This window comes from Lepisosteus platostomus, chromosome 7, assembly GCF_059453375.1.
Source record: "Lepisosteus platostomus isolate fLepPlt1 chromosome 7, fLepPlt1.hap1, whole genome shotgun sequence".
NCBI lineage: Eukaryota > Metazoa > Chordata > Actinopteri > Semionotiformes > Lepisosteidae > Lepisosteus > Lepisosteus platostomus.
The window spans coordinates 6,481,337-6,509,064 of NC_142617.1; the positions used below are offsets into that span (position 1 = coordinate 6,481,337).

The 27,728-nt window shown below is 41.1% G+C and overlaps 2 protein-coding genes across 4 annotated transcripts; one reads left to right on the forward strand and one right to left on the reverse strand.

Annotated features, from left to right (window-relative positions):
* Nucleotides 1-228: 228 nt before the first annotated feature.
* Nucleotides 229-16,514, reverse strand: lrrc32 (leucine rich repeat containing 32). 3 transcript variants are annotated; one of them, XM_088638891.1, is made up of 4 exons: nucleotides 16,429-16,514; nucleotides 12,226-15,414; nucleotides 8,263-8,361; nucleotides 229-4,707 (listed from the first exon to the last, which is right to left on the reverse strand). In XM_088638891.1, exons 3-4 carry the CDS (start codon nucleotides 8,347-8,349, stop codon nucleotides 2,767-2,769), a joined length of 2,028 nt encoding a protein of 675 aa, XP_088495017.1. In that variant the 5' UTR covers nucleotides 8,350-8,361; nucleotides 12,226-15,414; nucleotides 16,429-16,514; the 3' UTR covers nucleotides 229-2,766. The 3 variants fall into 3 exon arrangements, with proteins under 3 accessions (XP_088495017.1, XP_088495016.1, XP_088495018.1); XM_088638890.1 differs by lacking the exons at nucleotides 12,226-15,414; nucleotides 16,429-16,514 and adding an exon at nucleotides 10,511-11,755; XM_088638892.1 differs by lacking the exons at nucleotides 12,226-15,414; nucleotides 16,429-16,514 and adding an exon at nucleotides 9,505-10,500.
* Nucleotides 16,515-16,588: 74 nt separating this feature from the next.
* klhl35 (kelch-like family member 35) lies at nucleotides 16,589-27,397 on the forward strand. The gene is made up of 7 exons (XM_088638894.1): nucleotides 16,589-16,842; nucleotides 17,794-18,727; nucleotides 19,672-19,856; nucleotides 21,501-21,619; nucleotides 22,777-22,965; nucleotides 24,217-24,405; nucleotides 25,128-27,397. The coding sequence occupies exons 2-7, from the start codon at nucleotides 17,877-17,879 to the stop codon at nucleotides 25,320-25,322; spliced, it is 1,728 nt and encodes a 575-aa protein (XP_088495020.1). The 5' UTR covers nucleotides 16,589-16,842; nucleotides 17,794-17,876; the 3' UTR covers nucleotides 25,323-27,397.
* The last annotated feature ends 331 nt before the right edge of the window (nucleotides 27,398-27,728 follow it).

The window sequence follows — 27,728 nt, forward strand, 5'->3', positions numbered from 1 at the left end:
AGTAACTTATGTGATGCTGTGTCACTTTTAATCTGTCAAAATGTAGTACTGTCAGGATATACATATTCAAACAGGTAAAAGGCAAACATAATCAGAAAGCCTTTTCCTGGGGGCCATATCAATGGCAAGTTCCCATGAAACTGAGTCATATTATAATCTTAATAAATATTTATTGAGAAACAAATGCTTGAGGATTAATAATAGGAAAATTAATGAAACAACACTACATAGTTTTCCCTTTTTTATTACTAACAAAAATAAATATGAAAAACATAGATAATACAGAACAACAACTGAGATTTAAAGATAATTTACTTTTAAAATACAAAACACATAAATACATTTGTACTGTGAAAAAGATCTGTATACATTCACCAAAAAGAAAGGTTGTTTAATGGTAACAGTTCCTTCATAGACTTTGAATGGATGAAAATTATTGTTATTTTAAAATATAGAAAAGTCATTGAATTGTGAAAAGTGTTGCCTTTAATCACAAGAAAAGGCTCCACTAATGGAAACATATACATATATGTTTAAAGTAAAAGGACGTGCTTGGGCACAGAGTAGTGTCTGATCTATTGCTTGGACAAGTCACAGAGTTGTAATGTACAGTTGTAACGCACTTAAATAACTTCAGTCATTATAGTCACAAAAAAAGCAAATTATGGTGTTCTTTATTATAGAATTCTTTTAACAGCTTCCCAGAATCTTCCATTTCCTTAATGTTTGCTGCAGGGGTGCAAATACTCTGTGTTTGCTGAGGAAGAACAAAAAAAAAACAACAGCTCAGATGAAAAATCCAGTTTCTGCTTGTCTTTATTATGCAATTGCTAAACTCAGCCTGTGAGATTCTTAAATTTCTTTGCTGCTGAAGGAAAACACGAAGAACAGCTTAAAGACCAATTAGTCTGACATGAAAGCACTGTCACAAACAGTCATTTTGTTCTTTTATATTCTCTAAATGCTGATGTCTTGTTTTTATAAGGGGAAAATAATTCACACATTTACATTGTGACAAGTGTATCCATCAAAGAAAAGTATCCATAATGAAATTAGTTTGTTTGAAACATTTTCTCTTTAACAACCTTGCCATTTCAAGTTCAGTGGGGCTATTCTAGATGTCCCTTGTGGTTTAAAGAGCCCTCTGAATGTTTTAATACTATAGAATTTCCTTCCTTCCAGCTGAAAGAGTTTCTCCAAAGCACCATTTTTGAAATATTTTAGATCAGCCTTTTTTTTTTCAACAATTCCTCTTTCAAATAACTATACATACATTTAATACTGTTTTAAATTTCATACAGAGCTGGTACACATGTAGAGTCCATTAACATAAGAAAAACAATATCACAAATACAAGCATTTTAACAGCACAGTAGAGTTATTTGGGGATTTCACAGTGACCTATACTTTAATAATCTCTATCAGAACCTGCACAAAGATTGTGTCTTGCATTTTATCTTCATAAAACCATTTTGCCAGCATTAGGTCATATTTTCATTTACAAACTGACAAGGGTAGTGAGAAAAGGGTAAATCTTCATTAAACGGAGAGGACATATCAGTACAAGTCTGCTCTTTCTCACTCATGACCTTTGTTTGCTGCCTTGATAACCTCTTTGTGCAACTGTAATATGTGCAGATGGATACTGAGGTTGTTTATGCCTACATACAGTAATTAACTACAGGCAATAACTTCACTGAAAATAAAATTAAGAATGGACTGGAATGAACTGTTACCTACACAACCCACCTTCCTCCATTTAAAAGAGGACTGAATGTCAAAGATTTATCTCAGGAATCAAATACAAAGCAAATTACAAGAAAATGAATTCTTGTCCTACATTGCTTGGACCATGTTATCACATATTTTTCAGTGTCCTGAGGTCTGAGAGGAAACTCAACACTTTTGCATATACTGTCAGTGTTTTCTCTTCAGATATTTTCCCATCAATTTTGTCCTCCTTATAGCCCCTTTTGTAAAAGTATTTTCCTGGCACAGTCCTTCATTAATTGACTACAACGATCACTGTCGAGTCTAAACATGAATGGCTTTTGTAGTGGAAACAAATAACAGGACAAATCTGAAACTTATTTTTTTAACAATGGAGAACTACACAGTATCTCCCCTAAGGAAAAAATAATAATGTGGTCTGTGAAAACAAACTTTTTGAAAGGGGAAAAATAGAAGTCTTTGTAAAGTTTTCCAGTAAATATAGACTTTAAAGTGTAGTGCTGTCTCAAAAAAGGCAGGTTTCATTTAATGTATATTTGTTACACATTAGAAGGAAACTGAAAAAAAAAAACACGAATGCAATTGCACCATAATTATTTCTAGTTTTGAGGTCACATTGAGAAATCCTGCTATCCTGTAATTATTTGGTTCTGTTGTATGGTAAGCACTATTGCTAGTATTTTACAGAATGCTCTCTGGCTTCATTTTATAAAGCAATAACAATAAAGTCATATTCACAAATATTTACAGTGACTAAAGTGCAAACTGAAACCATTACATCACTTTGTTAGACATTTCCACGAAGACACTTGTGAAATTCACGACCACGGTCCGCATTTTACTTCAGATTGTTTCTAGGGGTGGAAAGGATGAATACGACGAGCTAGTTTCCTGTCAGCTGGTCTTCTTGATCTTGCATTACTGTGGAAGAGAACGCAGCCGTGTAAAGGCCAAATTGCCTTAGCGTTACAGGAGCTCCGGGACGGTGCTTCCTCTATCCCCATGGCCAAGCTCTGCTGTGGCGTTTCATTGCGTTCAGGCCTTAAAGCTGCCCCTCACGTTGCGTTTCCGCTGGTGGCAACACCTGGAGAGGAGGACGAGGGCCGCGATTAACGCCAGAGCTGTGACGATGATGATGATGACGCTGACGCTCTTCCTATCCTGCTCCTCACAGTGCTCCTCTGCTACATGCGAGATGTTAATCTCCTTGTACTCCGAATCCTGCATGTACCGGCACGTCACCGAGTCTTTGTCCGGGATGTCAACAGCAGACTTCTGAATCAGGTGCATGAATCTTGGGTTGCTGCAGCAGTTGAGGGGATTCCCACTTAAGTACAGTGTCTTCAGGGCCCTTTCCAGGACCAGTACTGTGTTGTACTCAAGGGTGAAGAGACTGTTGTTCTGTAAGTTCAGTAACTCTATGGAGGACTCTCTGTTCCACAGAAGCAGCCCGGTTAATTGATTTGAAGACAGGTCTACAGTTTTCAGCCCGGTGAAGAGTGACAGGTCCATATTTAGGGCCTGAAGAGTGTTCCCCTTGAATGATAAATACGTCAGGGACGATTCTAACCCAGTAAATGCTTCCTTGCTGATTTCCAAGCCTGGGTTGTTCGACAGATCTAGTAACAGCAGAGGGCTGTCATAAAAAGCATACCGAGGCAGAGCTACAAGGCCGTTGCTGGAGAGGTATAAGTAGCGTAATGACGGGATGGAAGACAAGAAGACACATCCAGTTTCCTTTCCCCTGCATTCCTCTTGAGGCTGCCTGCATTGCAGTCCACAGACACTCAAGATGTTCTGCTGAAGGTCAAGGACTTCAATACTAGGTAGATGAAGGAAAGTGTAAGGATCCAAGGTACTGAGAAGATTCCCCCTCAGATAAAGCTTTTTTAAAGACTGAAGTGCGTTTTTTCCAAATGACAGATTCTGGAGGGTGTTTGCACTCAAATCAAGGGTTTCCAGGAATGCCAAAGGACTGTCATCATCCACAGAGAAAACCTCAAGGCAGTTGTTGCTGAGATTGAGAAATTCTAAGGATCCCATGCTTCCAAAGAAGGATGTTGGGATACTTTTGATTTCATTATAGCTCAAGTCTAAATAAAACAACTTTGCTAAGTTGGGAAAGATGTATCTATCCACAGATAGTGTCTTGTTTAAAGACTGGCTATGGTTTTGGAAGCTACTGTAGCTGATGTGTTCAAGAAAGTTTACAAAGGATTTATTGAAAACACTCTGAAGTAGGTTTCTGGACAAATCCAGGTAAATTAGCTTGTTCCTTTTGGGGAGCACTGGGAAATAGAGTATCTTGTTTTCTCGCAGATCGAGATATAATAGTTCGAACTCCAGGTCTGACTCTGTGGTTTCAAATGACTCAATGCTATTTTGGCTGAGATTTAGCAGCTTCAGTTGGGAGAGGTTAAAATCTTTGATACAGGTGATAGAATTCATTGACAGGTTGAGCTCAAACAGATCGGGCAAATAGTCAAATGCTCCTTCCTCAATTTCCAGGATGACATTATTATGTAAATCAATGTTCCTTAGAGCCAATGACCCAGCAAAAGTGTCATTGTGTATTTTAGTGATGCTGTTTCCATTCAACGAGAGGTTCAAAAGTGCTGGTGCATTGTGCAAAAAATTACTGGTCATGCCAGTGTACAGGCCATTACCCGAAAGGTCCAGTTTTTTCACGGAGGACAGAGGCCCAACTTTAGAGTTTGACATTGCAAAGATGTCTAAATAGTTCCTGGACAGGTCAAGCACTTCAAGGTTGGTCATATCTTTGAAAAGACCTGGCTGTATGAACTCAATCCTGTTGGAGTGGAAGCTCAGGTGATACACAGAAGTATAGAAAGCCCGAATCTCCTCCGTCAAGTTCTGGAGGAGGTTCTGAGACAAGTCCAGTTTGCGAATACCAGGAGGCAGCTCCAGAGGGACTGTCCTCAGGTTCATGTTACTGCAATGAACCTCCATATTCACCTGTAAGCACAGAAGGAACACAAGGGCATGAGAAAAAGCAGTGTGGGACAAACTTCAGCAGCACAGCAGAATGTCTTTGTTCAGTGGTAATGGACCTAAGCTTTTGCCTTTCCCCCTCTACATTATCAAGTGTGTACAATTTATGAAAATGGTCAGCCAAACTGCTAGTCTGCCTATTGCTATTGCTCACTATTCAATTGAATTGATTTTTATCTAGCGCCTTTCAAAACAAGGTTGCCCCAAGACGTTTAACAATGCAATTGAGGATACATTTTGTCAACAGAACCTACCTATAACTACTAAAACAAATAATCCTCCTCATCATCATCATCAGAGATTCAAAAAGATAGATGCCACAATTTTAGATCTGAAACAGACAATGTAATCGTTTTGGACGACTCTCAGATTTTTGAGACTGAGAAAAAACAAGTAGTGTATTGTTGCCATATGGCCAGAAGGTTTCTGACACAATAGCATACCATCTATTGTAACTCCAACTGAATGGTTTCAGGCTTTTAAAGTTTATTTTGAAACCCAGATTTAAACAACAGATTACAATGTTCACATCAATTAACAGTTTTTTGTGGTCAGCATTAGAACCTTTGCTGTGCATTATACATTTTTTACAACAGAAAATGAAATCCAGAAACAGAAATCCTTATTTGATTGGAGCAGGGAGCTGTGTTATTTGTGCATTGGTGGTAAGGAACAAGAAAAGGTTAATTCCACACTGAAAAGTAAAGATAATGTTTTAAATAAAAGTCCACAAAAGTGATACAGTTTGGCCTGTATTAAGCTGAATAACTAAATGTTGACTTTCAGTTAAAGTACAAAGGTTTGTTGCAAGGTTAGAAAAAAACAAGAGCGCACCGTTCAGAACATATCAGATGAACAGTTCTTTTTTACCCTTATATATCAAAGGCAAGCCCCCAAAATATCTAATAGACACTTAGTGCTTTAAAATAAAATGAACTGGTTCTAGTACTCACTGATGTTTTCTGCGAGACACTTGTACATCATAAACATGTACTTATGAGCACACCAGCTCTAACCCCTGTTGTTTTATAAGTCAATTAAACAACATATTTTAGACACATTTTAATTCCATGTAGTTTACAATGCTTTCTGGATCCAAAATTAGTTTCTTATAATAAGTTATCATTGTGATAATTAATTGAAAACATACCGTCTTCCATGTGTTTGTAGCTCATAAATGAAGTCCATAAAATACAAACTTAAAAAAAATATTTTATAGCCTAAGCAGAATTTGAGTTTTTTTGGAAGTAAATAAGAAACATCCTTTGGCATCTTGTTTAGACCACAGAGTTTTCAGACAGTTTCGAATTTTCTTTTTTTATCAACACAATATCGTCTCATACTGGTGCACTAGAAGTATACTCTAAGGACAAAACAAGCAATGAATCAAGTTGAATATTAAGTCAGAGCCCAATGTTAAGTGTTTTACAAAGTTCAACTTCAGTTAACAAGGCAGCTCTGACAAGATTCATCATCCTTTTGACCATATATAGTTATGAAAAACAAATCGTCATGTAGCACAGATATGGTGTTTTTAAACCACAAGGGGAATCTAAATGTGTACAAAAACTGTATCTTCACATATTTCCTACTTGGCATTCTGTCAAAGGAAAGATCTCACTCTCTTTCTGTAAAGTGAAATAAAACATTGGCCCAATGAGAAATATAATGACTGGAAATGATTTCCCCTGTTTTAGATATAGTTCACAAAGTATACAGAACTGGCTCCAAGCTCCAGAAGACTTTGAAAATAATAACTATCAATCTTATTTTGTCTAGGTTCTGTGAATTAGTGAAGAATTTATTTCACATACACCTTAGATGTTTCACTGAGACTGCTAAAAACAGAAATGAAGACACTAACAAATCTGGAGTTGGTCTGATAGGAATTCAGAGGACAATCAAGTGATGCTATACTCATACTCCTTTCCAATTCATTAGCTAAATTATTGTTTCAGACTTTACAGTCATAAACATGAAGTGTTCTGTGTGGTTTTCTTGCAGTAGTGTACAGATGTTTTCCAAAGAAGCAATACCTAGGGGATTTACACTGCCTTAACCTTGCTCCGCAAAGAGGAGGCTGAAACAAAACCTTCTGATACAGATCTTGTGAAAGGTTTTGTGATTAATTCAATTCATTTAGCTTTTGACCTGGGTCCACCCATCCCAATATGCAGATGAAATTAGGAGGATTTTGCACGCAAGTAACAAAGGCATAAGCTATTAATGCAAAATGAGCAACACTGAAGTAGAACAGGCTGCTTATGATGAAGGTGAGGACATTTACTGTTTATGGGATACATACAGTATAACCTACCCTGAGACTATGCAGCTCAACACTGCTATAAAAGTATTTATCAAAGTAAATTTGGTAAATTTGTGCAATCTGTCTTCAATGTAATGATGAATTATATTGTATTTTGTCTGTTATTTATGATTTTTCTTTCTCTTCTTGGATTTTTTTTTCTTTTGCATCTCAGTTATTCTGAGCAAACCGTAAAACAACCCTAACAACCGGAAGGGCTGGTTTGGCAATCGAGTTGACTTTGATTTTGATAAATGTACTACTCGGGTCTCTTCTATAACACTGTGTACAATTTTGATCACCACGCTACAGAAAGGCTGCTGCAACTCTTAACTCAGTCAAGAGAAGAACAACCAGGTACATTCTGAGGCTTAAGGGACTGTCCTACACTGACAGGCTGAAAGAAATTAGTTTTTAGTCTTGAATGGAGAAGTCTACAAGGAGACCTGACGCATGTATTCAACATCCTCAAAGGTGTTGACAACCCAGCTGACTTCTTCAAAATGAACAGTGAACTACATAGAAAAGCATTTCAAACCAAGAGCAGGAGGTGCTTCTGTACCCAAAGGGTGGCAGGAGGGTGGAACAAGCTCGTGTTATAAAGAAGTTTAAAAACTGTTGAAATGTTAGCATTTCTTGTGTTCTTATGAGACAAGGCAAAAACATAGTAGAATCGGCAGAGACTGATGAGAAGCTCATTAAAACAAACAAATAGGCATTCCTGCTGTGAAATCCCAATTTGTTTTTATGACCCATGCTTTTTAGCTAAGAATTTATTCTTCGCTGCTCCTAATATTAGATTAGCCTCACTTAGCGTACAAAAAGTAAAGTGAAATTTAGAAATCTCTGCGTCCAGAAAAGCCTTTTGTTGAGCTCACCTCGCCAACCTGCCTGAAACAGGTATGAGCTCTGCTAGCAATCACCACAGCAGTGAAACGGACAAGCTTCAAAGTGTTACAGCAGCTTCTATGAGCACACTCCTCCAGGTTCCTGTCCTGACACTTCTCTGTGCTCCCCACACGCTGTCATTTAACTCCGAACAAAGGCAACAAGTTCCTCTTACCAGGTCATGCTCGTGAACAGAGAACAACAAGCCGTGAAAGCTGAAGTTTGTTTGAATCACACGATCCGTCTTCACCACAGTGCTGCATCGCCCACAAGCTCGCCGCAGAGTAAACTGGCCAGCCACACTCACCACGCTTCTGGTCACTTACCATGGGGCAGGGAGAGAGCTGCCGGGGCCGGAATGTGGCCGTCGCTTCATTCGTGACAGCCAGCAGGAACCAGAGATACAGTGCCATCGTGCTCGAAGTCTGGAGCATCAACACCGGAAAAAAAACACACAGAAAATCATGAATGAATAAGAAAAAAGAAAAAACAGAATGAAAGGACTAGACCATGGCTTGGGGGTTTTCAGACGTTGTGTGGGATGAAACTCAATGAGAAGCTGCCTAACAGCTCTGACAGGGAAGTGGAGGCTCTGACAGTGACACTTAATGGCAAAATAGTGAAAATAAAAATATACTCGATGACTTTGACCTGTGATTGTGTCATTGTCCCACACAATTACAGTATTGTTATCAAATAATCGGCTTTTTATTGTTCTTAAGGTTTAATTGGATCCAAAAAATAAACTGCTTAAATACCTTTGTTAAAATCGACGTGCTAAACATGTCACAGTCACTAAGCTGAGTACATACACATGCAAACCCACTTCACATACAATCTTTATCAAAGTAGTTTTATCTATACATTTTTTATCTATAAATGTATCTTTTTTACTACCTCCAGATGTTACTATTTAAACTTAAGGTGAACTTGGGGTCATAAGGACCTAGAAAATGACTGGTTTCTAAAGTGAAATTAATTGGTAGGAAAGCAGTCCTCACTATATACCTAAGACAGGAAGCATGTTGTGTGTACGGATCTATTGTGATGTCCATTAACACTACACAGCACCACAGAACTTCCAACCTTGACAATACAGTCAAAACCGTCTAAAAGCACCTGATTCTTTTAATCCATGTACAGTTTGTTACAAATCTGAGAATACAAAATAACAGGAAACACCTACAGATCAGCCATTCTTTTAAAAAGTCTGTTTAAAGGTTAGCTATAATTAAATATGTAACACACAGTCTGCATTTACTCACCAAAATTGACTAATTAAGAACTTATCAATGGCTTATCAACTGCTCCTGGACACAGTGCTCAGGCAGATATGAGTGTGACAACTTTCTGAATGAATACATTGAAATATTTATAGGCCATTTGTTGAGGAAAATAAGGAGCTACCTTTTCAAACTATTACTGTTAAACTGTTGAACTTAGAAGTGTGCTTAAACACATTTTAATTTAGGTCTTAAACAGAAAAGGCTTTTAGTTACACTTCTATAGAAATTCTATTACCAAAGTACATTACAAATTTTAAAGCAACAATCAAAGCGTATTTTTCCGTGTATGCAGTAATATAGATGTGCCACAGTCGGGTGTCCTGGGTTCAATTCTTGGTTGCAGAGCCTGCACAGTCTCCTTATGTTCATGTGGGTTTTCTCCAGGTGCACCAGTTTCTGCAGTATGTCTTGTTCCCTGTGTCTGCTGGATTAGTCTCCGGTTGACAGGAGAATGAAGTAGTGGACACAGCATGGATGTCATAATACAGTTAAGACAATTTCTCACTCTGTCATATTATATACAGTATATACCTCATGCAGATAGACAGGTAGATTCCTGTTAGTTAAGTTGTCATGTTCTCTTCTAGATTATTTTCCTAACTGCTCCACTCGCAGGGGTGGGAAGTTGCCCATTTTTATCAAACATTGCAATTGGAAATCCCATTGCTTTATGACATATGCAAGCTATCAAACAAGACTTGGTTGCAATGTTGTCCTTGGAGAGGTTACTTGGTTATTGCTTGCATGAGCCACTAAAATGAAAGCCACAAACACACTGGACTGCACTTAGCAACAAGTCCCACAGCAGCAACAAATACTGTCCAGAAAATCAAACCTGTCTCATGTGGTAAAACCACAAAGACACGTCTGAGTATTTTTACCACCTCTTGTAGGAGTTTTTTTCCTTCTGAATTTAAATGCTTAAAAGTTTGTTTCTTACTTTAGTTTAAAGACTTAAAGTTCCTGTGACATCCAACTATGATAAGACTTTAAATTCCACTGTTTACATTGTCTTGATTAGAAAACGTGTATATCTTCGAAAAAGTGGCAGGTATTGCCATAGGAACTCATAGCTTCTCACGCCGATATATATGCCTAGCTCTCTGCCTTTCCAATTCTTTCTGTCTTGGGAAACAGCCCACTTTCATCCTTCCCACACTAGTTCCACTTCTCAAAATTCCTTTCCAGCTCTCCTCTTTCTGTGGCCATTCTCCCTTCCTCGTGTCTCGTTTCATTTGTATCATGTGCATCGAACAAAGCAAGCAAAATCGACAAAAAGTCAAGTTACCTTCTGGTAAGAATTATTTCCCCCTCCAGAGTGTGCTGCTCATGTTGCTGCTGTGATGCTCACACATCCTCCCTGACTGCTGTACAGCTGGCTCTGCCCCTGCACCTTTCAGCTATAGACGGCAGCTAATACATCCTGTGGGAATATCCTGCAGGATTGCTTTTTTTTCCCCCCGTCAGTTCCTTATTTGGGATTGGGAAGTCCATGTTTTCTCTCTTATCTGACAACACATGGTGAAACAGGGTCCTAATGCTTCATGCTTCAAAATGTGTCTAACTTTATAAGACTCCTATCTCCTCACATCCGGGATGGCACTGCTCAACATGCAATACGGCACATAAACAGTTTAAAATTCCGTGCGTGTTTTCCATGCGAATACAAAATGCAAACTTTGAAACATGTTTATTCTTTTCTGTAAGTATTCCTCCCCCCCTTACCACTGTTTTTTGGTTTATTTTAAGATTTTACAGGCCCTGCGATTATGTCTTTGTAGAATTTTAAAGGCGTTACTACTTACTACTCCAGTGAGTTACCCTCTGCTAGATGGAAGAAATTCTTTAAAAGAATACCCAGCCGCCAGGTAATCCATCAGTAACACCTGCCTAACCCCACCTTCAGGAAGTCCAGCTAGTAGCCTACATGGCTCAGCAAAAACCCTTTTCCCAGAATTTCTGGGACACAGGTAAAAGCAACCGGTATCAAAAAGCATTTTCCTGCAGCTGGTCCTGGGAGGACCACAAAAGCTGAAGCTCAAGGTTGTTACAAAACAGCAGAGATCCAGCCTGTCTTTCTGTTTGCCTACTCAAGACTTACAGACATGACAAGGCTTGAACAGAGGTTTTGTTAGCCTCTAAGCGCATTAACTTTTCATTGAGCAATCTACAACTCCAATCTTCACAAACTGGAAAACATTTTTTTTTTTCACAACAAGAGAGCTCTGTCAGCTTTGAGAATAATAGATGACTAAAGCTTACTGACATTTTTTAAGGGCACAAATTGAAAAGGTCATGAATTTCCCATTTTTTTGTTTGTGTCTATTTTTTACTGAACATGCGAATCAAATGGCTTACAGGTTCAATTGTGTAATTGGCTTGTGGCAGCAGGTGTTTTTAATGAATAGACTACTGTATTTTTTTATTTCCTAACCAAAGCCTTGAGGAAACAACAGTCTTTTTCCTTGTCAAATTATATAAAAAATGTTGTTTGAAGATACAGTGGGCACCTAATTGATCTCAATAATAATAATAATAATAATAATAATAATAATAATAATAATAATAATAATAATAATATTAGGTAGTTGAGAGAAAGACAACATTTTTATCTCCACCACTTGAAGCTAGTACAGTGCCACCTGTCTCTAATAAATAAGTTAAAACACTTGCAACCAAAGATTTTAGCAAAGGTTCACTTCTGATATTATTGAGTGTTATAGGTTAACCTACATAATATAAGGCGTGAATTTAAAGATGCCACTGTGATTATTCTTAGGCAAGTGTCTATTATTATAATTTCTTATTACCAAGATTTTAAAAATACAATAATATTTTCTTTGTCAGATATACGAGTCTTTTAGGAACACCAGAAGGGGTCATCAGTTTGCTTAGCGGAAAGCAGCGCATTTCCATTGGATGTTCTCAACGAAACTGATCAGAAAATTTGCACATCAGTCATTGCACCTGGAAGACATTATTACGGAAGACGCGATAACCTACCTGCTCTCCTGTGAGGTGAAATAACAGTGTTGTTGTTGTTTGTTTTTTGCCGAGTCTCAGAGTTAATACAGACTAGCACAAGGATGCTGGGATCTTGCTTCTGTCGCGAACATCCCAGAAAACATCACCGCGTCTCAAGTTCACGAGCCAAGTTTTTTTTTTTTAAATTAAACTTCCAAGCTTAAACCCTGCTGGACCACCGCCTGATGTCCATGCTGCTTCGGTGCGTTTCCAGCATTGCTGCAGCTTGCCTCTTGTATTCCGACATTGACTTTCTCTTGCAGATTAATGTTTGGAGACTTGGGTGTTCTGAGTAGTATAGTGCCAGCGGGAAGAGGGGATTTCCCATTTTCTGTGGGAGAGCTCCCTCAGGGATTCCCTATAGCTGGGCGCAGATTTTAAATAAGGTTCATTCATTTGCATACATCTTGCACAAATTCGTTCGCGAGTTACGTTTCCTTTTTTTTTTTACAAGCATTATGCCTTTCCGTTTGTCTCCTTTCTGACTCCTTTCGGATTTTATATTTTCGTCCGTCATCACTTTGAAGGGTGGCCGAGACGACAGGTACATTAAAGAGCGAGCCTATGTCTAACAAAAACAAAACGTTTTTCTTGTCATATTGTGTCATGCCACCTTGTGATGTTGGTGCTTAATTGCAGTCCAGTCGGCGGGAATGACCATTGACCTTGAGTACGAGACTTAACAGGGAAGAAATGCGGTATTTTAATCATTGTCTCCATCTAGTGGCGCAGAAGCGTTATAAAGGAATCTTCCATGGTGATTGTCATTGACGTTACTGTGTGGCTACTACACAAAAGGAAACACGACGTTTCGGCTGTGGAGCCTTCTTCACACCCGAAGAAGGCTCCACAGCCGAAATGTGTTTTCTCTCTTCTCTTTTCAGCATGGAATAAACCTATTACTTGTTCCTTTGCAGGATACGCGTGCTGACGCAGCTACCCACCTGAACTACTGTACATTAAAATCTGCATAAACATACAGGTGATCCTGGACAATCCTGGCAGCCGACTGAAAGTGTCTTATTGGTGACCGATCCTAAGCAAAATAATGCAAAAAAATGCAAACCTAACGCAACATAGAAGATGTCACTGAAACGTGCATAAAATGTGTCGCTAATGCATACTAGAGCTTGTTTTAACCTCTTATCAACGTAATCACTGCTGCAAAAACACAAAACAACCAAACAATATTCCCCACAGCTCTTAAAATGCTTAACGCCAAAACAGTGGGTTTTTTCGCGTTCTCACAGAAATTGCTGATGCGGAAACAAAGCTAAACTTTGACAAAGGGCAGCGATTTCTTTTTTTCACACTGGTAGCAGGATCTTTTATCAGTGTCATACAGTATATCCGTGATTTAAGTAACGGTTTTTGGGGCTTTGACGTGCCAGTTATTCCTGGTCACGGTTTTAATGCATTAATCGCTGAACAGTAAATAGCACTGGATGTATTAAAACTTGGTATACATTAATTTCCTTTGCGTTTATCTGTGGTAAAACATTTTCTATGAAGAATTGAAACTGTAAACGAGTTGATCAAGTAATCCAGTCTTCACCAGGAGGACTGGTTTAAAACTAAAACAAAGATGTGTTTTATTACCAGTGTTGTTTTCAACCTATACAAATGAAAAGCAGATTAATGATGGTGTTTTGCTTAAATAAGTTGACAGTATAGCCTTGACCAAACACTCTACTGTGATCAAGTGTTAGCTCTTATCGATTGGTGCCAATCAATCACTTTTGAAATAAAAGTCAGGAAAACAAAACAATTGTGCTACACTCTGGCAGAATTTGAGCCAGCCACACTGCAACCTATAAATACAAATGTTCAGCTTGTGGAGATGGTTCCTTGTTTTAAATATATATGTGTGTTCATTGATAATAAATTAACCTTTTCAGACGACACAGAGTATATGTTTGATAAAACCATGCAGGGATGACTTCACCGACTTGACTGTATGCACACTGTAAAACACACTGGACGGTTTCTGTATTCTGTATTACACTGGTCTTATTGTTGTCTTGTTGAGGCCAAAGGAAAATTTCCCCTGGATGTAAAAATAAAGTAGATTCTGATTCTAATATTTTCCTATGAGATGGAATGACGTTTTACAGGTTTTATAAACCCCACCCATTACTTCCCAAACTCAATAAGCCTCACTTTAAACACAGTAAAAATGGTATGTTCATCAAACAAGCTGTTCTGTGGAAGATTTAATTTAAATTGACCCTGAAAGTGTTTTTCACAACTGATTTTACGTGTCCTCGGAATTCGTCCGAACATCCATAGTTTGAGAGGTTTTTCTAAAGTGGAAATGTTTTTACAGTTACATTTTCTATAATAATGTGTATAAGCGAAATGACTAGGCTTTCATGAAAGGGTCCAAAAGAGATTTCATATAAAATGTTAAGACACGTTCCAGGACATCTTCAACGCTTGTTGAACGCTTCATCGTTTGTTCTTATTAAAAATAAAAACATCGCATCTAGTTAACCTTAGAAACCTTTCCAGCTGATATATGTATATAGTACTATAATTTGAATTAACCGGATAGAAATGCCAATTTCTATCAATAGGTCTGTGGTTTAACTGTACTCTCTCGGTACCAGCAGATGTCAGTGTTGATCTAAACTGTTCCCAGGGAAAGCAAGACAAAACGACGGGCCAGAAAGCCCTCGTACACACAATTCGCTTCATTGGGTCTGTCAGATTCATGTTGAATTCAGGAACCAAACGGTAACTATGAGGAAGTGCGTTTCAAAGTGTCAACGGGAGACCTTCTCATGCACAAGGGCCTGTTGGACTGTGAAACTACCCAACCTTGCCGTTGAACCTAATATTCTGTCTTCCCCCAGAGAAACACCTGGATAAGCTCCCCAGCTAGCTATAAACAGGCTGCACCTCTCTTTTCGTTTGTAAACCTTCAAGCGTTTTTATGTTATATCTAATGACCGACGCTTGAGCTCTATACGACCGGGGGGCAGCTGCAGTCTAATTCGCGGTCGAAAGGAGGACGAGCACAATAGAGCAGGAGCTCTGGGATGATTTCCGCTTCTCGTCGAAATCGGGTGCCCTCTCCGTGAGCTCGACCTGACGCGAACTCCATCCGTCTTCCCCTCCTCGTTTCACGTCTTCGCCCACCTGACCTCTCTTCTGCTAAATAAAGCGCTGTTAGAAATAAAAAATAAATAAAGCCGACGTTATGGTATATTAACGGCGGTACAGGAAGCAAGTGTCCCATCTAAACTAATTTAAACTAATTTAAATTTTAATAAACTAATTTTAAATAACTAAAGTCCCATCTAAAACTAACTAAAAAGATTGTGATCTTTTATTTTCTGATACGTGTCTTGAATCAGATGATAACATTTAGCCTGTTGCTTGCTCGAAAGCTTTGGATTCTGGTCTATACACAGTACAAAGAGATCATTCATCCTCATCCGGTGATACCCTGAAGGAGAACTGGACTCAACAAATATATTTAAAGGGGATCTTGACCGCCTGTTCCAGCCCCTGTAATTAATGCTGCCTAATAACATCACTGTTCTGTATGCACGGCGGAAACGTCGTTTCGAATCGACAGCTAAGTATAAAATAATATATTTTAAAACAACATGAAATATTCACATAATTAACAATAATTGCTCACACTCAATAATTGCTCTTTTTCGAGAAACGCACTGGAATTTTTAATGACCACAGAAAGTCGGGACCTCGGTTTTATGTCTCATCCGAAGGACGGCGCCTCTTTACAGTATAGTGTTCCCATCACTATACTGGGGCATTAGGACATGGACCGCAGGGTGAGCACCCCCTGCTGGCCCCACTAACACCTCTTCCAGCAGTAACCTTAGTTTATCCCAGGAGGTCTCCCATCCAGGTACTGGCCAGGCTCACACCTGCAGAGCTTCAGTGGGTTATCAGTTGTGAGTTGCAGGGTGATACGGCTGCTGGATACGATGGGGGGGGAGGGGGGCAGAACGACGATTGAAAAACGCAATAAGAAAAAACCCGGGAACAAGTCAGACAAAAAAGAATCCGACATTGAGGATTGTGAAGACTTCATGGATTAATTGGGATAATAGATGATGAACAGTATGTTTTTTTAATGAGCTAACATTAGTCCGCACATTCCCACCCATACGCGTCGTTAATAAAAATCGCATCCTGGTATGAACTTACAGCAGGTCAGAGCCTTTATCAGGAAGTAGGCCCCGCAGACATCTGAGCAGTGCTCTCCCTGTTACAGACTTCCAAGGAAATCGCCCTCTGTGTTTACCACAGGCGCACGCACAGCGCTCGCTTATAATTGCCCTTTAATCGCCCCGCCCCGCAAAACCCAGGCTGCGGAGTCGGGGGGGTCAGGCGGTGAGCTTTTCCTAGGAACAGTATTTTTGGTTCTGGAAGGACTCGCCTACTTCAGTTTCTCCTATAAAGCTTTTCGTCAACAATCCTGTCTGCAGGATACTCCGTTCTCCTCGAAAACTTTGACTTAAGCACACCGGCTTACTGGAACCCTTTTTTTTTAAGTTTGTTTTATTTGCATATTTCTTTTACGCGGTCGCAAGTGAACCGGCAGGTGTTCATCGATATCAGGTAAGGTGCAGAATTTGATGGGGTTTTATTCCCCCCCCGTTTGACGCTTTTGTTCGAACACTTGTCGACGTGGACAAAAATAACAAATTGATAGCTAAAATATTGGAAGCACATTCTAACTAGCTTCTTAATCATTCAGAAAAAATGTCCACTTATCAGAAATGCATCAGAATAACGACATTTGTCCTTTTAGAACGGACGTATTTTAAACAAAAGAATTTCGACTACCTCTCTTCACAAATGGCAATATATATGTATGTTATGCAGCAATCCTGTTTTTAATTAATTGTGCTCTCAATCGTCAGCTGCACACGCCAAGAGAAAAGGATGCGAACAGAGCGAAATCTCTGTGCGATTAGTGACACAATAGAATCGCTCCTAGTGTGTTATCGCAAAACATGAGCCGCATCCGTCTCTGTCGCCTGCAGAGAGCTCCGCTGAACGCGTTGAATCAATTCATTTATGGAATAAGGTCCGTGTGTGCCTTAATTTCTTAAGCTCGCGTTTCATTTTCCTGTAGCGTGTTTTGTCAAAAGGATAGTCTGTATTCTTCAGAGTGAAAATGTGGTTGGCGGCGACAATACCTCTCCCCTGTGTTTTTTTTTGGGTTCTCCGGAGCCTTCTCATATTGGCCATGTAGGGGGAACACTCTCCGTAGTAATAGTGGTTTAGGGGGACTAGGAAGAGAAACAGTATCGCGTGTGGTGTAGAGTTTACGAGAGAGGCTATACACAGTGTACTGAGAACTAAAGGGAAGAGCTATAATTTCAACATTGAAGTTGCTTCAGTGTCCGTTCAGTAACCAAGTCAATACTGACCTATTTTCAATAGCTGATTAAAAGAATCTGTATTTTTGTGAACGGCGCGAAACAGTTTATTTGTGCAGCAACGCCTCAGCGTGCTCGGGAAGGAAAATCAGGTTAGTGCCATGGTGTGTGTGACTTTGTGTAGGTCAGACGCAGGATCGGGCTGCAGCTCTGAGATCCTTGTGTGGTGGGCTCGCCTGACGTCCGATCCACAGAGACGCCCCGAGGATGGGTTTCGGGAACAAGAGCGAGGCTCAGGCGGAGCAGAGGAAGGAGACGGACTTCTGCTCCGGGTCCTGCCACGCCGAGCAGATCCTGCAGATCCTCAACGCGTACCGGCACAGCGGCACCTTCACCGACGTGGTGCTGCAGGTCGGGGGGCACGAGTTCCCCTGCCACAGGGCCACGCTGTCGGCCAGCAGCCTCTATTTCCGCACCATGTTCCACAGCCAGCTGCGGGAGAGCTGCCAGTCCCTGGTGGTGCTGCACGACATCTCCCCGGCCACCATGGAGACGCTGCTGAACTTCATGTACGAGGGCAAGGTGGATGTCCACGAGGACAACGTGGAGGACATCTTCAAGGCGGCCGACCTGCTGGGGATCTCCGTGCTCAGTAAGGCCTGCGTCAAGTTCCTCGAGACGCAGGTGGACCACTCCAACTGCCTGGGCATCATGAACTTCGCCAGCTCCTTCTTCATCCGCCCCCTGGCCGAGAAGTGCCAGAAGCTGGTCTTCCAGGACTTCGTGGAGGTCTACAAGCACGAGGAGTTCCTCCGGCTCCCCAAGGAGCAGATCGTGGAGCTCCTGTCCAGCGAGCAGCTGCTGGTGGAGAGGGAGGAGGTCCTGGTGGAGGCCGTGCTGAAGTGGGTTCACCACGACCCCAGCGGGAGGAAGGGAGCGGCGAGGGAGCTGCTGGAGCTCGTCCGGCTGCCCCTGGTGGATCCCGTCTTCTTCGTCAACACCGTGGAGACGGATGACCTCCTCCAGGACTGCAAGGAGTGCCGGCCCTTGCTCCAGGAGGCCAGGAGATACCACGTGTTTGGAAACGAGGTCAACTCTGCACGGACCCAGCCCAGGAGGTACAATAACTCCATGCCCACTTCCCTTTGCTTAACCTTGTTTAAAAAAATATATAGCTAAACGGACACACCAGTTTTCGAAAAGAAGAGTGGCATTCACTTAGCGTGTGGGTTTTGGTGCAAAGCCACAGCTGGCACTCTGCACAGATGGAAATACTATTGTAGCAAACGCATTCTCATAAAGTATTAATGCAATAGCACAATAGACGTTAAGCATACTGGAACACTGTGTAGAAGTCACCCACGATAGTCGGTTTTCCAAATACCTGTTTGTGCAAATACTAATAATAATAATTGCAAATGTACGGCAAATAGAAATCGTTCCTCAAAAAGCTATTGCAGGGAATAGGCTTGCCTTTCAGAAAACCTTCTAACAGGATTTTGATAGGTTTAAGACCAGTATTTTTAAAAAGGAGACCCTTCTAGATTGTTTGCTGTTTAAGTGTAAAAGTCACAAAACAATTCATCTCATGTATAAATATCAAAACATTTGAGTGCAATGCTTTCCTATATATCCACAATGTTCTACGTGAAACCACTTTGTAGACAAAATGAGGGCTGTAGAGGCCACAATCTGAATTCATTTTAAATGTATTGCTAAGAGGATAGCCCAGCAAAGAGTCTTTTTAGTCATGGATATGATTTTATTTCTTACCACATGCATTGCCTTTTACACCTACACTCAGTTTCTCTTTCCCGTGTGGTCTGATCACCTCTGAAAATGTATTTCATGTCCAAGAGGGATTTCTGATGTATACAGTCAGCCTTTGGTCACGTGCAGACGATCATGGGGCTATAAAATGCGTATGGAAGTGCAGCCTGTGGCCCGTGCAGAAGTTCCCCGTTTTGTTAACTGAAGAAACCTGTGATGGCATGAACACCCGGCTCGGGCTAGGCCGGGCTGTGCAGTCACCCTCGCTCTCGCTCCGGCTCGCCCCCTGCAGGTCGTCGGGGAGAACCGAGGTGATAGTGGTGATCGGAGGCTGTGATAAAAATGGATACTCCAGGCTATCGTTTACCGAGAAGCTCAACCCTCACACGAAAGAGTGGATTCTGGCTGCTTCCATTCCAGGATACTCAAAGTCCGAATTTGCTGCCTGCTCCCTTCAGAATGACATCTATGTATCAGGTATGCACCACTTTTCAAAAGTAGAGGATCAGTGTTCTCTTTCCAGCGACTATCGGATTTGAAGGTGCCTGCTACTCGCAAATATCGCTGGCTGCATTTGTTCATACAGTAATTGTTTGAAAGACAAACGGTTGTCTTTATTTGTCTGTGCTTGTTTTTTTACAGTGCTGGTAGTTTGCGAAAGTTTTCTTCAGTTAAAGTTATCCATCACCCACCTGTTAGACAAGTACAGACATAAAAACGGCAGCGTGTGTGCCTATTCATATCTTTTCAACCTGCCCCTTGGTGACTGTGGTATTAACCCAGCTGGAGTCCTGCCACATCCTTTGTACTTCAACTGGTTTCATATCATCATGTGGGTTCCCCAGACTAAAACAAGGGGAACAACAACAACAATGGTGACGGAGCCAAACTGATATTAACGTAATTCCCAGAATGCATTATTTTGGAGAATACAATGCGTGTTCATGTGAAACGCAATCCGTTGATGTACTGGAGTTGCATCTGTGAGTTTTCTTGGAGAGGATGACAACTTGGCTATTTGAAAAGCTTTGTACTCGATTTAGGTTACTTGAGAAAAAACTCTAACGTGCTTTATGCATGTATGTTGCTGTTTCTACATACTGTGGTACGGTAAAGCATACCTTACAAAATTCACCTGAATTTGAACTTTTTATGATGTTTTTTTTTAGGTTACAAGTCAATCTTCTTGATGGTGTTGCATATACCAGCCAAATACAAGTCATTGTTGCCATTTTCGCTGAATTGTTGTTTTTCATGATACAAAATGTTGACTGAATATTCAAGTCTCCCTTACTTCTCAAATTAATATGTGCAGTATAAATCACTTCCCTTCTTTTGAAGAGAACAGTTTCAAAAGTCAAGCAAAAGCTTTTTTTCATTTCAGGCTGTATTTCTATTTAAGATATTTATTGAAAGGAAAAAAAATGTGATCTATTTAAAGGTTTTCCATACGTAGATAGAAAACCGGTTTTATGTCTTATTCCTTATTTTTAGTTTAGTTTTAATTAAATAACCATATTAACAAATATCCAACATAGCCTGTTTTTATCCAAGCTTAAAGATGAGAAAAAACGCATTACTCAAAGAAGAAAGAATATTTTGCTGATCTGTCTTTTTTAAAAGCACTCAAATATCATTTTGAAATATTTAGGACCTGTTTCTTTGAAAAGCAGGAACCCTTCTGATTTTTTTTTAATTAAGTGTAAAGAACGTATGTAATTTATAAATATCAAAGTATCTGTGGGCAAAACTTTCCTATGTATATCCATAATGATTACATTTAAATCGATATTAAACTACCACATGCAAAAAAAGAGCTGTAGAGGTCGCAACCTGAATCAATTTTAAATGGATTGCTAAGAGGATAGCCCGTTGAAAGGCTTTTTACACATAAATATTTTTTTTACAACATCCATTGCCTTGTGCACCAACAGTCCGTTGCACATTCCCGTGTGGTCTGATTGTCTCTGAAAATGTAAATGGAAAAGTTGAAATGAGAAATGCATGCTGTTGAGTGATAACAACAAGGTAAATAGTCAATTTTGTACTCTGTCTACATGATCTGTAGTTGCCATCTACGAATTAAGCCAATGAGAATGTCTGCTTTTGTTCCTTGTTCAGGTGGGCAGTTGAACAGCTGTGATGTGTGGAGGTACATCTCTCAGCTGGACACCTGGGTGCGTGTTGCCTCTCTGAACAAGGGCAGGTGGCGACACAAGATGACTGCACTAGATGGGAGGGTAAGTTCTGCCCAAGGTTGTCTGAGTGGGGGGGCGGGGGAGAAGCGTGAATTTTAAAATCTAGTACAGTGTATTTGAAACGTGGAAGAGCTACACTTTTTTTTCTTGTTTGCACACTAGTGTGGTCTATTTTCAAAAATAATTCAACCTTCAGTGGTGTAACTTCAGATAATTTGTGAGTTCACTGGATTTGTTCTGCAAAAGCCAGTGAAGCAAAGCGTCAACACGACAGCAGTAAATCACTGCAGCAAAATGTCACTGGCCTTTTGACTGAGCTTTGAGCCATCTGCACAGAAGACTTAAGCTTTTCATTTCAAGTATCAAATAATAGTAGGGTTCCTCGCTGGCTGTTTACCAACGTGGGGTTTCTGTGCTGTTGAAAGTTGGACAATTTAACATGTTGGGACGTTTTTGACATTTTGATTGGCACATCTTTTTTCAAAGCATATATTAAATGGAAAGATAGCAGAAACAAAAATAAACAGCTCATTCCTTACTGCTATATTTAGTCTTGGGGAAGATTACTGACACAACTTCCTTTTCCCTTTGTGGAGGTCGTTTGCTGCAGGAATTCATGTTACTTAAACTACTGCAGTTATTAAAAATGGAAACCCACAATGCAAGCTGAAACAACTGAGAATTCCCAAGAACCTAACATGTTATTGATAAACTATAGGTACTACAGGGACGTACGACAGCTCCTTAACTCCATAAAGTATGGATTATAAAGAAGTAGTTCAGGTGGGGAGCTGCATCGGCATGCATAGGCCGGAACAAGGAACAAGTAAAGTTTAATTCCGTGCTGAAAAGAGAAGAACGATGTTTCAGTTGTGGAGCCTTCTTTGGGTGTTGGGAAGAAGGCGCCACAGCTGAAACATTGTTTCTTTTCTTCTCTTTTCAGCATGGATTGTAAAGAAGCTATTGATCCTTGCGGATGAGTCTTTCTAGTGTCCAGACGGGCTTAACTGAATGCGAACACTAACACGAGCTTGCCTGGTAGTGATGCATGGGTTGACTCACACCCGCGCGCGAGTGGGGGTTTACCAAAGGGTCCGGCGGGCTTGGGTTAAAAAAAAAAATGTTTCAGGTCGGGTTGGGTGCGGGTTCAAAAAAAAAAAGCAGACCCACGCATCGCTATTGCCCGTTATTCATTGCAGATCTACGCGGTTGGTGGGTTTAATGGATCGGAAAGACTGCCCACAGTGGAGTGCTACAGGTCCTTCGATAACCAGTGGAAGCCCATGGCTCCTCTGCTGAGACCAGTGAGCTCTGCTGCCCTCGCAGCCTGTGCCGGGAAGCTGTATGTCATCGGAGGTGCCGTGAGCGACGACGCCAACACAAACCAGGCAAGTCAGGCGTGTGTCGCTTCTCCCCTGGGCCTTCAAAACGTTGCGGAAGAGCAACGCAGTTAGCCAGCCTGCAGGTCCTACGTCCGGCGTGGAAACGGACGCGATGTCCCTCTTGTCTTGCCAAAACGAACGTGCCGCGGCCCCCCGGCCTTGCTCAACAAGTACAGACGCCTTTTCAGGAGATTGAGACGAGCCGTATAGTCCAGGTGCTGCTGGCCTGAGCCCAGACAGTGACATTAGCAGACTGTAACCAGGATTCCCCAGTTGTTCTTGCACGTCTGCTGCTGATTACTGGGCTGGGGCTGGACAGGACCCTTAGCTTTTCTTTGTAGGCAGCGGTTGCCCAAGTACGTTGCAGTATAAGGCAGGTTGATGAACAAGTGCCTATTTTATAGGGAGTGAGGGAAGTCTCTTACATGCCAGAGTCTCCACTCTGTTTTGTGCAAAGCTGGTTGAGCCATGCCGATAAAAAAAAAATTGGCGATTCCAGATTTGCATGGCCTTGCGATGGATTGTTCTCGCAGAGAAGCTGCCTGCTGCTGCAGGTTCCTCTTTGTGCTTCGGGGATAGTCTGGCTTGTTGCAACCCTCTTGAGGACGAGAGGCTTTCTGACATTTGAGGGATAGTTTCTGATTTAAAATGAAGCCCCTTTTTCAGGGTGGGGCAGGGAATCCTTATTCCAAGTTTGAAGCTGCTTTTTCAATCATTTTTGATGGAACTGATTTTTCATACAAGTTGATCTGTCGATCATTTTAGATGTAATAATGGCACAAAGTCTGCAGATGTTAACAGGGCAGAAGTAACATGCTTAAAGAATTATTTTTGTGAACTGGTATTTACACTTGGAATGCCCTATTTTTCTTTATGGTGTAGTTGTCGTCTTTTGTGTTTTAAGACCAGCCGAGATGTTTGTTTCTGTTCTTGCCGTGGAACAGGACAGGAAGGCACTGTGACACTGGATTGCTAAATAGCAGAACTCTAGTATGAGGACATGTTTCACTTTAACAGAAAGTCTTGTTAAGAATGCGACTACATTTTTTGATAAACATTCATTTTCATTTCGGCAATTGTGAAAGAAAAGCTGCTCTACTTGTGCTGAGGGGTATTTGGGGAATAATTTTAAGATTTTCTGTTAGACCATCTCAAGATCTCAAACTGCTTTCTGTGTGGGTGTGTGCATTGTGTGTGCCTGTAAACTTAATACTACAGTTCTGTACACAGTATAGATCTGGTTTTACTCCACTGCAGGTGCAGTGCTATGATCCTGTGGAAAACCAGTGGAGTTATGTGGCCCCTAGTCCCTTCACTCAGAGATGCATTTGTGCCACAACGCTGGAGAACATAATTTATGTTGTTGGAGGTCTCATGGATAAGATCTACAGCTACAGCCCAATGAGTAACACCTGGAGTGAGGTTGTAGACTTGCCTGGCCCAGTGGTAAGTGACCCGGCCATCTTCAGGACAGGGAAATAAAAGTCAGTGCCCAGTTGGCATAAGAGCTTGTCTTTCAGAGTACAGACTATGGTGCCCTTGTGACTTACAGTAATGCTAGGCTTGCAAAGCATATTCCTCCAAAGCTGAAGAAAAGTTCCTCCTTCTTTGAAGGAGGCATAAATGTACCTTCAGGAACTGTGAAGGCTTGTTTGTAGGCATCTGTGTGCAAACAAATATCTAAGTATTCTCTAAGAGTATATAAAGGATACTTTTGAATGAGAGATCTTTGGCTATAAGTTCGTTAACTCAAACTTAAGTCATTTATTTTTAATATCTGAGGTGGATTTACTTTTATGTTACGGGGTCTCCCCTGCCTATCTGGCAGGATCTGGCGGCTCAGAAAGACTTTGCTCTCCATGCATAAGCAGTTAAGGCGTTCTGTGTAGTGGAATTCTATTGAGCAGGCAGCTGCATCAGCAAGGGTAGGCTGCAAAGGAACGGGTAAGGGTTCATCCTGTGCTGAAAGGAAAATAAATACTACGTTTTGGCTGTGGATCCTTCTTTGGGATTGAGGATTGTTAATGTCGGACCTGAAGAAAGCTTCTTTCGGCGCCGGACGAACCTTGACCTGTTCCAACGCGGTGGGGTGTTCTGCGGTGTCTTTGCCGCTCGTGTTGGTGTAAAGGGGGACGGTTATTTCAACTGCACTTGTCCTCTGGAATCAGGAGAGCTGCGGTCTGACGGTCTGCGACTCCAAGATTTACATCCTGGGCGGGCGGAACGAATACGGGTTCGGCACCGACCGGGTCTGGTCCTACAGTCCGAAGACGGGGGACCTGACGGAGGAGCCACCCATGTCCCGCTGTGTAAGTTACCACGGCTGTGTCACCGTCACTCAGCACGTCGCCAGGAAGCCTTGACTGCGCTCCCCGCCGGGCAGAAAGACCCTTGTTCTGCTGCTGCTGCTGCGTTCAGTCTGGCCGCGGCGGGGCTGAGCCTGTCCGCCGCACATGCCCTCTGCACCCGGCGGCCAGCTCGCCGCGCACCTGAACTCTCTGACCTGCAAGGCCGACTCTGTTCGCCTCTTCGGACGGGGAAAGAAAGAAGTCCTCCAACCAGGAACTTGGAAGGGCCTCACTCAGTCAAAAGTTTCTTTCCTGTCTCGGGTATCTCCAAGAATCATCACATTTCTATAACACGCGACGTATCTTCAGAAGAAACCCTTTGAAGCGGATATATCTTTCCAGAGAATCTTTAAAAATCTTGATCTGCCCATCTCTGAGCTGACTGAAATTTTTTTTTATTTACTGTATCTTTTTGGCATTGCTCCAGGTCCATGGATAACTGTCTTGTTGCTTTTTAATCTTTATTTTCGAATCTGTTTTTTTTTTTACCCACAAAACTCTGTAGAAGGAGTAGCATGGGGCTGTTGCTATACAGTATCTAATACCCTAAATGTACAACGAAGAAGAGGTAACGTAAGCTACGTAGTACAACATATCCCACTCGGGTCTTAGTTTGAGGGCTGCAAGCGTCCTTGGCAATACTTTTGGAAGGGAAACCCGAAACAGTTTCTCCAAGTGGTTTGCTCATGCAAAAATGTATTTTCTGTCGATTTTGTTTGTTACATCAGCCTTAGGAATTGCCCAAAGTTGTCCGCATTCCGTTTCTAACTCCTGTGTAGTCTTGTTGGGACATGAGCTTGAAATACATTTTGCTTCATTATTAATTTCCCGTTAATAACTTCCGTTAAGGAATGCACATTTTGATTAAGGAATGAAAGGATTTCAATCCCCCCGGCTAAATGTAGTCATTTGCTTTCACACAACCCCGACTATGGATATAATCCACTGAATTCTGTTTCTTAAGAATTGCCATCTGACGCTCCCAAAAAAAAAAACACATTTATCTAAGCCTATGCAGTTTATGGTTCCTCAAAATTTCCCTTAACTGCAACATGCAAATCGAGGAAGAATTAAAGGATTGAAAAGGAAAAAAGGTGCGAGGGCTTCATGGGAATTTGCTTGGGCCCATTCTTCTCAAAGCAAACAAGGGTCTACCGGTTCCCTAGCCGGACTTGCCGCTGACTCTGCGGTCCAGACCTCGTCTCCTCAGCAATGATTGGTTACCGGTTTCATTCTAGAAAGAACTACACGATCCGCATTTAGTTATGGAAAAAACGCAGCCGTAGAAGTTGCTTGTAGACCTTAAAAGACCTTCTAGAGTAGCGCTACCTTCCAGTTCCAACTCTTTTTAGGGTGAAAATATTCTCTACAGTGAAACTCGGAGCTACTGCATTCAATTCCACTATCGGCACAATTCCAGTTAGGAAAATGTATATTCGCTTATAATCATAGTGCTTACTCTAGTGTTGCCGGGAAAGGGCGTTAACTGTGTGTTGTTTTGTAGGTTTGTCAAATAACCAAGTGATTTTATTCTTTTTTTTTTCCATTTCAAAAACACTTTGCTTTGACAGTGAAGCTCCTGCCTGAGTTGCAGGCTAAAGAGTTTGACATTTGTGATTGAAATGCAGTTTGCAGAATTAAGCATCTTCATAAACTGTGAATACTCTCGATCGAGCTAGTGTATCCTTATAGGTAATTTGCTATTATCTTATCACATAAAGTGGAAATCCCCGTTATGTGAAAAACACTACTGTGAATTTTTTTAATGTTCTTATGAAGTGAATCTTTTTATATAAAGTTTAGTATTTAAAGTGTGTGAACTGTGTACTTTTCACCTTTTATCATATTTATTTGTATAAGATTTTTATCAATGTAACTTTATACAGTGACAAACAGAACGGTCGAATTTGATCGTAGACGCGTAATCCTTGCGTTACTGATGATGGATACACGCACTTGCACGTTGTCATACAGGAGGATCAAAATGCACCCGAATACGTGCAATTGTGGATAAGGTATCAACTCTTTTAATGCCTTGTACCATTCTGTCAAAACTGCTGTAACAAATAAATATCCAATTTTAAATCCGATTAACGTTTATGTTCAATTCCTCTTGTCGGGTTTAACCCCAGTTCTTCTTGTTAATAGTGATGGAAAGACCGCTCTGGAAGCAAAGTGCGCGTTGAGAATTCCCGACTTCATAATGTAATTTCCCCTTGTCTGAAAATCAGATGGGCCAATGGCTTCGAAGTCCATTAAGTCCTAATTAATGAGCAGCGCTGCACAGCTGAGGCTGCAGGCGATGCTAGACGTCGGCACCCGATCTCTGTAAAAACCCGCGTTGTAAAGTGATGATAAAAGGATTAGAGTTTATCCCGAGGGGGGAAAGCGGAGATGAATTCGGTGGCTTTCAGCCCCAGT